Genomic DNA, 12,320 nt, shown 5'->3' with positions numbered 1-12,320 from the left:
AGGTCTATAATTACCAGAGCTGTCTCTACTCCCCTTCTTGAACAAGGGGACAACATTTGCTATCCTCCAGTCTTCCGGCACTATTCCTGTCGACAATGACGACATAAAGATCAAGGACAAAGGCTCTGCAATCTCCTCCCTGGCTTCCCAGAGAATCCTAGGATAAATCCCATCTGGCCCAGGGGACTTATCTATTTTCACACTTTCCAAAATTGCTAACACCTCCTCCTTGTGAACCTCAATCCCATCTAGCCTAGTAGTCTGTATCTCAGTATTCTCCTCGACAACATTTTCTTTCTCCACTGTGAATACTGACGAAAAATATTCATTTAACACTTCCCCTATCTCCTCCAATTCCACACACAACTTCCCACTACTATCCTTGATTGGCCCTAACCTATCTCTAGTCATTCTTTTATTCCTGATATACCTATAGAAAGCCTTAGGGTTTTTCTTGATCCTATCCGCCAATGGCTTCTCGTGTCCTCTCCTCGCTCTTCTAAGCTCTCCCTTTAGATCCTTCCTGGCTAGCTTTTAACTCTCAAGCGCCCTAACTGAGCCTTCACGTCTCATCCTAACATAAGCCGCCTTCTTCCTCTTGACAAGCGCTTCAACTTCTTTAGTAAACCACGGCTCCCTCGCTCGACAACTTCCTCCCTGCCTGACAGGTACATACTTATCAAGGACACGCAGTAGCTGCTCCTTGAATAAGCTCCACATTTCGATTGTTCCCATCCCCTGCAGTTTCCTTCCCCATCCTACGCATCCTAAATCTTGCCTAATCGCATCATAATTTCCTTTCCCCCAGCTATAATTCTTGCCCTGCAGTATATACCTGTCCCTGCCCATCGCTAAGGTAAACCTAACCGAATTGTGATCACTATCACCAAAGTGCTCACCTACATCTAAATCTAACACCTGGCCGGGTTCATTATCCAGTACCAAATCCAATGTGGCATCGCCCCTGGTTGGCCTGTCTACATACTGTGTCAGAAAACCCTCCTGCACACACTGGACAAAAACTGATATTGTGTGACTGAAACCATAGAAATTCTTAATATCGGTAAGCATGATCTTGGCTTCTGATGTGAATACTAACTACAGCCAGCCGGGGGATGCAGTGAGGCTGGCTGCACCAGCAAATTCCAAAGAGTTGGGTAGATACCTGCCAAAAAGTTTGAGAGATATGAGGGATGTTCTGGACACTTGGGACCACCCTGATTGAAAGCAGTTGACATTATGTTTATGTATATTCCTGTGTTGTGTGTACCTTTCCACCATTATCCTCAACTTCCAACACTTTCACTGTGTTGCCTCCTATTGGGTGCTGGCCCAGCAGGAACTTCCTCCTGCTAAATATTGGCAAGATCCACAGCTGTTCTATTGGAGGAATTGTGCTCCTCGGTCCCTTATCCCTTTCTGCCTGACCACTTGCTTAGGCTGAACCTGATGGTATCTGATCTTCAAAGCCCACGTCCAGTCCATCACCAAGAATGCATGCTTCCACTTCTGTTATGTCACCTAGCTCACCTGGCAGCGAGTGAAGTTCTCATCTACACCATTGCCTTCATAGCACCATGGAGAATCATACAGCAAGAAGCTGGTCATTCAGCCAGTTGTGCCTGTGCTGGCCTTTTGAGAGAGCTGCCCAATTAGTCTCACTCCCCTGCTCTTTTCCCTACAGCCCTGCAGATGTTTCCTTTTCAAGTGTTCTTTTGAAAGTCTGAAAGGATGGTGGAAGCAGATTCTTTCAGGCAGTGTATTCCAGATCGCAACTCGCTGTGTAAAAAGAATTTTCATTCCTTTTTCCAATTTTCTTAAATCTGTATACTCTGGTTACCGACCCTTCTGCCAATGGAACTAGTTTTTCTGTATCTACTGTATCAAAACCCTTTGAATTTTGAACACTTCTATCAAATCTCACTTTAACCTTCTCTGCTCTAAGTAAACAGCCCCAGTTTCTTTAGTCTTCCCATGTAACTAAAGTCCTCCATCCCCTGAACCATTCTGGTAAATCTCTTCACCCTAAATCCCTGACATACTTCCAGAGGGTGCCCAGAATTTGCCACAGTACTCCAGCTGGGGTCTAACCAGTGATTTATAAATGTTTAACATAACTTCTTCCTTTTGTTCTCAGTGGAGTTTTCAAGTCCCATTCTACATGAATTCTAACTTGCCTTATGTCCTTTTGATAAGGAGTGTGTGTGAGATTGTGAAGAAGAACAGCCTACCTACAGGGTTGCACTGCCATGGGTGGTGGTGCTTTGCCATTTTTGATACCTGTTAGGAACTGTTTGTGACTGTGTTTTTACCCTCTCCCCCTCATGTCGAAATCATCATCTTTGTGCTGCTCTTCCCCCGCCCCTCTTTGTAAAGCACTCTGATCACTGGTGGTATTTGAAAGTAATCAAGCTATTTTTTATAGGTGCTGAGCACGGCTGAAGGTATTGCAAGCCGCCTTGCTACTGAGAAAGCTTGTACGTGGCTTTCTGCCAACATCACAGGTACTGAGAAGCATAACCTTAAAAGATCAGCTTTTTGCACAGGATCATAGGAACTCCTCACAGCTGTGCCGTGCAGTGCAGTACTGGAGGATTTGTGATGGCAGGTCCCCACAGTGAGGACCTGGTGTCAGCAATGCTGAGTGCAGGCTACTATTGCAATAAATGGCTTATTCTGCAATTGAACTATCAGGTTTAAGAATCCTTGCAGGGGAAGGAGGGAAATCGAGTGCTAGGTGATTGTGGATTAGGTGCTTATCATTTCTTTTGGCATTCCAGCTCTCTGTGATTAAGCTCATGGCAAAGGAAAAGAAACCAACTTATTGGAGCAGGAGCAGTGAGAATTCATCTTTGTGCTCTCTCATCCTGGCGCTACAGGCAAAGGGAAAACTAAAAGATGTAAAATAATTAAATCGTGAAAAAAACATTATTGCGTGGCCCAAATAAATGTTCTTTATACAAACGCACGGAGTATAAGGAACAAATTGAATTGTAGGCACATTCAACTTTGAGGGTAAGACATGGCACCCATTACTGAGTCATGGCTGTAAGATGGTTATAAGGTCTACAGGAAGGATAGGGAAACTGTTATAAGGGGAGGAGTAGTCTTAGTGGTTAGGGATGAAATTACTTAAATAAGAGATGATATAACGAGATGTAAGCAGGCAGTGAAGACTTTATGGGCAGAATTAATAGAAAAGGATTTAAGACTGTAGTGGGAGTTGTGTATAGGCCCCCTGGTAGCAGCTGTGAAGTGGTAGATTGTATAAATGCAGAGATTAGACAAGCATGTAGCAAAGACAGTGATTCGAACTTTCATATAGATTGGGATGAGCTCATGTTAGAAAGGTAGGGAATTTCTTGAATGTGTTCAGGATAGTTTTCTGTAACAATATGTCCTAGACACAACAAAGGGGCAGTCCATATTAGGTTTAGTAATGAGACAGATTTAGTTAAAAGCCTAACAGTGCATGCACATTTATCTAATAGCGATTGTATGATTGAGTTCAACGTATTTGAAAGGGAGAAACCCAAAACAGGTACTAAGATTCTAGATTTAGGTAAGGCTGACTTCAATAGGATGACGCAGAGCCTGTTCACAGTAAACTGGAAAAATCTGTTGGTTGGGTAAAAGGACAAAAGATCAGTGGAAGATGTTCACAGAAGAATTTAACATGAGACAGAACCCATTTATACTCCTAAGGGGCAAGAGCTCTGCCTGCCAAACAAAAAACAGCCGTGGACAATTAAAGGGGTCAAAGGTAAAACTAAAAGAAAAAGCATGCAGAACTAGCAAAGATTGTGGCAACTGGGAGAGATACAAAGAACAAAAAGTGACAAACAGATAGTAAGAGCTACAAAAAAGGAGTATGGAAAGAAACTTGCAAGTGGTATCAAAATAAACATGCACTTTTTTTTTACAATTAGGAAAAGGGGTGGTTGGGAGCATTGTGGGCCTATTAAAAGCTGATAACAGTGATATAAATGGAAATAAAGAAATTGTGGGCATGTTGAATAATTACTTTCTGTCAATATTTACAGTAGATGTCCCAAGGCAACTGATATTGAATCAGGGATGAGTCAACACCAACTTGCATTTATATAGCTCTTGAACATAGTAAGGGTGTTTCACAGGAGCATTACAAAAACAAATTCTTTCTCAGCCACATAAGGAGATGACCAAAATCTTGGTCAAAGAGGTGGGTTTTTAGGAGCACCTTAAAGCAGGAAGGGGAGGCAGAGAGGCAAAAAGGTTTAGGGAGGGAATTTCAGAGCTTGAAGCCTAGGCAGCTGAAGGCTCGGTCATCAATGGTGGAGAGTTTAAAATCGGGGATGTTCAAGAGGCCAAAATTAGAGCAGAGTGCATTTCTTGGAAGATTGTGGGGCTGAGCAGATTAGAAAGTGGGAGGGGTGAGGACATGAGGAATTGGAAAACCAGGATGAAAAATTTTAAAATCAAGCTGTTGCTTCACTGGGAGCCAGTGTAGGTCAGTGAGCACGGGTGATGGGTGAATGGGATTTGGTGTGAGTTAGGACACGGGCAGCAGAGCTTCGGGTGACATCAAATTTACAGAGGATAGAACATGGGAGGCTTACCCATAGTGTGTTAAAATAGTCACATTAGGTAACACTGGCATTGATAAGGGTTTCAGCAGCAGATGAGCTGAGGTGGGAATGAGGGCGGGCGAAATTATGAAGGTGACAATAGGCAGTCTTAGTGACATCACGGATATGTGGTCAGAAGTTCATCTCAAGGTCAAATATGATACCAAGGTTGCGAACAGTCTAGTTCAAGCTCAGAGTTGCTCAGGAGAGGGATGGAGTCGGTGGCTAGAGTAATGAAGACAGTAATGCCACTAAAAAGTGACTAGTCCCCAGGGCCAGATAGCTTCCCTCCCAGTGTTTTAAAGCAAGTAGGTGAGAACATTACGAACATATGAATTAGGAGCAGGAGTAGGCCACTGGGCCCTTTGAGCCTGCTCCACCATTCAATAAGTTCATGGCTGAACTTATTACTCCACATTCCCGCCTACCCCCCGATAACCTTCCACCCACTTGCTTATCAAGAATCTTATCTGCCTCTGCCTTAAAAATATTCAAAGACTCTGCTTCCTCTGCCTTTTGAGGAAGATAATTCCGAAGACTCACAACCCTCTGAGAGAAAAAATGTTCCTCATCTCCATCTTAAATGGACGACCCCTTATTTTTAAACAGTGACCCCTAGTTCTAGATTCTCCCACAAGGGGAAACATCCTTTCCACATCCACCCTGTCGAGACCCCTCAGGATCTTATATGTTTCAATCAAGTCACCTCTTACACTTCTAAATTCCAGCGGATACAAGCCTAGCCCGTCCAATCTTTCCTTGTAAAACAGCCTGCCCATTCCAGGTATTAGTCTAGTAAACCTTCACTGCACTGCCTCCAACACATTTACATCCTTCCTTAAATAAGGAGATCAATACTGTACACAGTACTCCAGATGTGGTCTCACCAATGCCCTGTATAGCTAAAGCATAACCTCCCTACTTTTGTATTCAATTCCCCTCGTGATAAACGATAACATTCTATTAGCTTTCCTAATTATGTGCTGTACCTGCAGACTAACCTTTTACGATTCATGCACTAGGACACTCGGATCCCTCTGCATCTCAGAGCTCTGCAATCTCTCACCATTTAGATAATGTGCTTTTTTATTCTTCCTGCCAAAGTGGACAATTTCACACTTTCCCACATTATACTCCATTTGTCAGGTTTTTGCCCACTCACTTAACCTATCTATATCCCTTTGTAGCCCCCTTATGTCCTCGTCACGAGTTTGTGTCATCAGCAAATTTAGCAACCATACCTTCAGTCCCTTCATCTAAGTCATTTATATAAATTGTCAAAAGTTGAGGCCCCAGCAGATTCCTGTGGCACACCACTCGTTGCATGTTGCCAACCAGAAAATGACCCATTTATGCCTACTCTTTGTTTTCTGTTAGCTAGCCAATCTTCCCCTACACCATGAGCTTTTATTTTCTGCAGTAACCTTTTATGTGGCACCTTATCAAATGCCTTCTGGAAATCTAAGTACAATACATCCACCAGTTCCCCTTTATCCACAGCACATGTAACTCCCTGAAAGAATTCCAATAAGTTGGTTAAACATGATTTCCCTTTCACAAAATCATGTTGACTCTGCCTGATTACCTTGAATTTTTCTAAATGCTCTGCTATAATGTCTTTAATTAATAGGTTCTAACATTTTCCCTAGGACAGATGTTAAGCTAACTGGCCTTTAGTTTCCTGCTTTCTGTCTCCCTCCCTTTTTGAATAAAGGAGTTAGATTCGCTATTTTCCAATTTAACAGAACCTTCTCCGAATCTAGAGAATTTCGGAAAATTAAAAGTAAAGCTTCAACTATCCCACTAGCCACTTCTTTTAACACCCTAGGATGAAGTCCATCAGGACCCGGGGACTTGTCAGCCCGCAGCTCCAACAATTTGTTCATTACCAGTTCCCTGGTAATTGTAATTTTCTGGAATTCCTCGCTCCCGTCCATTTCCTGACTAACAGCTAATACTGGGATATTACTTGTATCCTCAGTAGTGAAGACCGATGCAAAATATCTGTTCAATTCATCTTTCATCTCCTTATTATCCATTAGTAATTCCCCAGACTCACTTTCTATCGGACCAACACTCACTTTAACTCTTTTTAAAATATCTGTAGAAACTCTAACTATCTGTCTTTATATTTCTAGCCAGCTTTCTCTCGTACTCTAATTTTACCTCCCTTATCATTCGTTTAGTCATTCTTTACTGTTTTTTTTATATTCTGTCCGATCTTCTGACCTGCCTCTCATCTTTGTGCAATTATAAGCTTTTTCTTTAAGTTTGATACTATCTTTAACTGTTTTAGTTGACCACGGATGGTGGGTCCCACCCTTGGAATTTTTGCAGATGCCCTAACTATAATCTTACAAAATTCTTTTGATTCGGGGACCATTCCTTTAGAATGGAAAATTGTACATCACTTTGCTGTTTAAGAAAGGTGAGAGAGGGAAACAAAGTAATTAATAGACCAGTTAGCCTAATATCTGTTGTCGGGAAATTACTGGTCTATAATTGAGGGTAGAGTGACCGAACACCTTGAAAATTTTCAGCTGATCAGAGAGAGCCAACATCCTTTGCCCAGCTGAGTGGAGAATCTAGATGCCCCCTCCCCCAAGTGCTTTTGAGCCAGTCACTAGGAGAACTTGCCTGCTGCTTTTCTTTGAATGTTTCAGCACTAATGCACCATAGAGTGCTGGTGAATAATAATTGCATGCTCCATTGCTGCACTGTGTTTGGTAGAAGAGGAGCATATCGTGTAAAATGTACTTTTGAGTTTGCGCTTCTGTGGTAGTTTGTACCCTAGATCAGATTTTTCTTTTGGTTTGCTGTCAGCTTTACTTAGAAAAGAAATGAAGCTCGGCTTTGACAGACTGAAGAAATCTCAAACAATGCAATCAACAAATGTGAGTGAGGTTCCTGCAGCAAAAGGGAGCTGCTCACCTGAGTGTAAACACAGCGTCCCGCCTCCTTCCCAGATAGCCAGTGAGTTTAAGGTATGTTGCATTCCCATTGACTAAATGTGATATAAATGGAAAATTGGTTCAGTATACAATAGTTTCATAAAATAGCATTACTAAAATGCAACCCTCGTTTTTATTAATTGAGTGTCTTTTCCATGTCCATTTCTACAGAAACATAAATTCAGTTTGTAATATGGGAATTTTTTATTTGTTTAGTTTCTGTATTGTATATTCTGTTACAAGGAACTATGATTTATGTTTAGTTTCCTGAAAATAGATTTTCATGACGTAATTTAGCAATTTATTGATATAGTTTGTTGGAATGAGTATTATCTGGAAAGAATTAACGATGTTGTGAGGAGCACGATTAACCCTTGTTGTTTTGAATTGAGGTCCTGCAGTAGTTTGGACTCTTTCCGCACTGATATTAAGCTCTGTCTTGAGCAGTGGGGATGGGAATATGTAGAAAAAACTTCCTTGCTCAGGCTATTGAAAGACCAGTTGGGATAGTGGAACTGTTCTACCTCCTGTATCAGATTCTTCATGTAGTTCTGATTGGTTACCATAATGCAGAAACCCGTGTGTCTAGGCTCTGCCTCTGCCCAACATTTCACTCTGCATGATGCTGAGGACTTATGGACATTGTAGCAAACCACAGAAGTGAGTCACTTCCGGTTTATGTCCCCACTGCGTTCACATTCAGTTTCTCAATGTGGTCTTGGAAAAACTACAGGACTGTTTTAGATAGCAGAGCACAACTGTTTCCTCAGAATGGACATCATCTTGTCAAGGAGGCCTCAGAGGGTGAATGCACAATATCCCGAACCACATATTAAAGGCTGTTAGTTGGGATGGTAGTGGGGATGGAAAGATCTAGGTTTCCCTCCAATTGAATTAGAAATCATGCATGTACGTTGGGTTAGGGAAGGAAGTTTGATTGTAATGTTCTTCATGCTCAAATTGCATGCTGACATTCACTGGCTTGGCACTCAGTATGAACCAGTGGCCAAGAGACTGGAAGATTTCTGCTGTCCATGGGACTGTATCCCAGGGGGAGGCAAGAAAATTGGAGCAGATAGCAATGATGAACTACAGAAGGGATACAAGTTCAATCTAAAAGTCAGTTCCATATCTCAGTAATTAGGGGCCTAAGCATTGGTCACTGACTAAACCAGTCAGTCTGTTGCTTGGGGAAAGCAATTTATACCTTCTAATACAATAGTTTTTTTGTTCTGAAATCTCTGGTAAACATGGTTTGGAAGCCCATATCATAATTTGCTGTGTATTCTCTCCCTTTCATAGGAGCTGTTAAGTATTACGTTGGGTCCCAGGCACAGTGATGAAACAGTGGACCACAAGCAACTCGATGACTTATTAAGAAGGTTATGCCAAACACTAAGATGTAGACAGGTGCAAATTTTTATTCAAATGTCTTCATTTAGTAAGATACATTCTCAGGACTCTGATTTATGTCTTTGGTTCCTGGTAAGTGAATTACCAGTTTTAGCCACACTGTTATAGGAAATGCAGAGACTCCAGACCTGCTGTACTCTTGTGGCCAGCTGTAGAATGGTAGTAGGTGATGGTAGGGTGGAGCGAGTCACTTCATGTTTTCTTGAATCAGGGTTGCAGCTGGCATGGACAGTTCTTGGGAGGGAAAATGTGTGTGGGAAGGAATAGGTCAGTTTTATAAACAAAATTCAAGGATGATGAGAGGCTTTTTGGCTCATCAAAGCTGGTCTGCATTTATTATTTATGTGGTAAAAGTTAAAGTTCAACTTGGGAAAAATCTCACCATAAGGTGAACAAGAATGTTCAATTTTCTCAAATGAAATTGAGTAATTTAGTTTGGCAACTCAAACTGGGAATTCTACCAATCAGCATTTCGTATCTAGAGGGAAAGAATTGAAAACTTGTATCAAACCATGGCTCAACCACACTTGGGAGTACAGTGCACATTTCTGAGTTCCATTATTAGAAAAAGGATATATTGGAGAAGGTGCAAAACAGATTTACAAAGGATGGTACCAGAACTATGCGCATGTAACAATCAGGGAAGAGTGAACAGACTGGGACTCTTTACAAGAAGGCTGAGAGGTGATAGAGATCTTTATAATTATGAAAGGTTGTAATAGGGTAGATGTAGAGAAAATGTTTCCATTTGTGGGGACGTGCAAAATTATGGGCCATCAATATGATAGTTACCAGTAAATCCAATAGGGAATTCAGGAGAAACTTCCTTATCCAGAGATTGATTAGAATGTGGAACACTCTCCGACAAGAAGTTCAGGTGAACAGCATAATATACATTTAAGGGAAACCAGATAAATGCATGAGGGAGAAAGGAATAGAAGATTTGCTGATGAAGTGGGGTGGGAGGAGGCTCATACGGAGCACAAATATCAGCATAGACCAGTTGAGTCAGATGGCCTGTCTCTGTGCTGCATATTCAATGTAATCCCCTCATCACTTCATTATGAAACTGAATACTGAAGGGGTGACACTTGTGAATTGTGACTTTCTTTTGCAGTACATCTGTCCGGTAATTGAACAGGCCCTTGCCAAGTGCACAGTGGAGCTTGCTTCTCTGTTAGGTAAGTAATTGAAAAACTAATATTTGTGCATTTAAAAAATTTAGTAACATTTGTGCTGATGAGACTATATTGAAAAATATATTTGTAGTTCACATGGAGGGAAAGTATTTGATTTTACTGGTGGACTAAGTCGTATTGATTTGTAAACTAAGGGGATGAAGATTTGCATTTATATAGCACCTTTCACATCCTCAGGACATCCCAAAATGCTTCACAGCCCATGATGTATTTCTGTAGGCAAATGTGGCAGCCAGTATTGAGTTCAGTGAAGCTGCACAAACTACAATAAAAGAAATGAACAGGTCGTCTGTGTTTAATGTTTTCTGGAGGTATTAATATTGTCCAGTTCACTGGGAGAACTGCCCTACTTGTCTTTTGAATTGCACTATGGCATGGTTTATATTTACCTGAGATGGCAGACACAGGTTTAGGTCTTGATTGAAAGACTGCAACACTGAACACTAGATTATATGCTCAAGTCCTGGAGTGGGGATTGTCCCCATGATCTGACTGAGGTGAATGTTGCCAGTGAGCCGCAGCTGATAACTATTCCGGGAGGCTTCCTCTGCCGTGGAGGATTTACAGCATCATAGTTGTTTTGTAACAGTGCTGAACTAGTTCACTGTTTTTCTAAGATAGTTTCAGCTGTACCCAACCGAAGTCTCACCTGATTATTTCCCACAGTTGCAGGAGAAGTTCCACTATCCAACCCTAATATGAAGAAGAGTTTCAGAGACCAGGCTTCTCTTTGCAAGTCCGTCCAGCAATCGCTCAGCCTCCTCCTCTCTTTGTGGAAGAATGATTTCCATGTGCCTGTACCTCTTCAGCTAATATTTAGTGAGAAGAACATTTCATATACAATAGAGACAAGAAATCGAAAGGTAACACTTGTCAATTGCTTTTGAAATATGATTCTTCCCATTGTGAATGAGTTCACACATTTTCCGCATGACTTTGGTAAACTTTTGTTTTTCAGTTATCTGATTTGAACAACAGTTGTGCTAATTATACTTGAAGGCTGATTCCCTGAGTTCAGGGGACTGTGAGCAGTCCCATTATAGTGGACTGGGGAATTGACCTTGCTGCATGTGGTGACATGAGCTTATTTAAATATTTGCAATAGGTTCCCTGTGCATTTGAGAGTAAGGAATATTAAGTATAGCAGCTCTCAAAGTGTCTCCAGGATTGTTCATGGAACTATGAATAATCTGAAAATCAAATAATGTTTATTTTGATTCAGGAAAAATAGTCGAATGCTTGGTAAACAGCAATTTATCTGATCCAAGGAGAAATCTCTTTTTGAGCTAATGACCTGATTATGGAAGTTGAGAAAGCTTCAGTCAGTTGTTTTAAGATCTACTGTTAACTTAGGTTTAGATTAGATTAGAGATACAGCACTGAAACAGGCCCTTCGGCCCACTGAGTCTGTGCCGACCATCAACCACCCATATATACTAATCCCATATTCCTACCACATCCCCACCTGTCCCTATATTTCCCTACCAACCTGCAAGTCTTTTGGCTTGTGGGAGGAAACCGGAGCACCCGGAGAAAACCCATGCAGACACAAGGAGAACTTGCAAACTCCATACAGGCAGTACCCAGAATTGAACCCGGGTCGCTGGAGCTGTGGACAAGGACTATATTTTATTCCTTCGGTATTCTTAACCAAGTTAAACTAGAAAACAAATATTCATAATTACCAAAAATGTTTTATTTTATTTTTTACTGTTGTGCTGAATTCGCTCTCAAAAATGATTTTGGTCAATGTTGAATGTACTTGTTGTGTTTCACTAATTGCCACATTGCACTATTGTCATGAAGTCTAATGTAGACAAATTCTTCCAGGTCCTTGTTCCTACATATCATATTCTTTACAATATATTCCTAACAACCAGATTGATTCATTTACAAAAGGTAACGTTTTGTGGCAATTCTTACAAGTCAGCCTAAATTAATTGTCCACTAATATGTCATGGAAACTGATGGCATACCGTCCATCATTGTCATTGGTGGGTTCCCTATTTAAGATTTGAACCAAACAGGAAATAACATAAAAGCAATAATGGAGAAACAGCAGTATGGCAACTTATACAGTGAATGAAAGCCATCAAGCCCTGTATTTAAAATCCAGGAGTATGGGAAATATACTGTCAAGCTTATTTAAA

At 41.2% G+C, this 12,320-nt stretch overlaps 1 protein-coding gene across 1 annotated transcript in view; it reads left to right on the top strand.

Annotated features, from left to right (window-relative positions):
- The window catches only part of cdan1 (codanin 1), a 92,002-nt gene that overhangs the window by 75,974 nt on the left and 3,708 nt on the right, over positions 1 to 12,320 (top strand). The window contains exons 22-26 of the mRNA XM_068038218.1: positions 2,426 to 2,504; positions 7,431 to 7,591; positions 8,861 to 8,968; positions 10,089 to 10,152; positions 10,837 to 11,033. Of these exons, the coding sequence (XP_067894319.1) occupies positions 2,426 to 2,504; positions 7,431 to 7,591; positions 8,861 to 8,968; positions 10,089 to 10,152; positions 10,837 to 11,033 (609 nt within the window). The remainder of the gene's footprint in view (positions 1 to 2,425; positions 2,505 to 7,430; positions 7,592 to 8,860; positions 8,969 to 10,088; positions 10,153 to 10,836; positions 11,034 to 12,320) is intronic.

This window comes from Heterodontus francisci, chromosome 9, assembly GCF_036365525.1.
Source record: "Heterodontus francisci isolate sHetFra1 chromosome 9, sHetFra1.hap1, whole genome shotgun sequence".
Taxonomy (NCBI): Eukaryota; Metazoa; Chordata; class Chondrichthyes; order Heterodontiformes; family Heterodontidae; genus Heterodontus; species Heterodontus francisci.
This window is presented reverse-complemented; position numbering and strand designations above follow the sequence as displayed.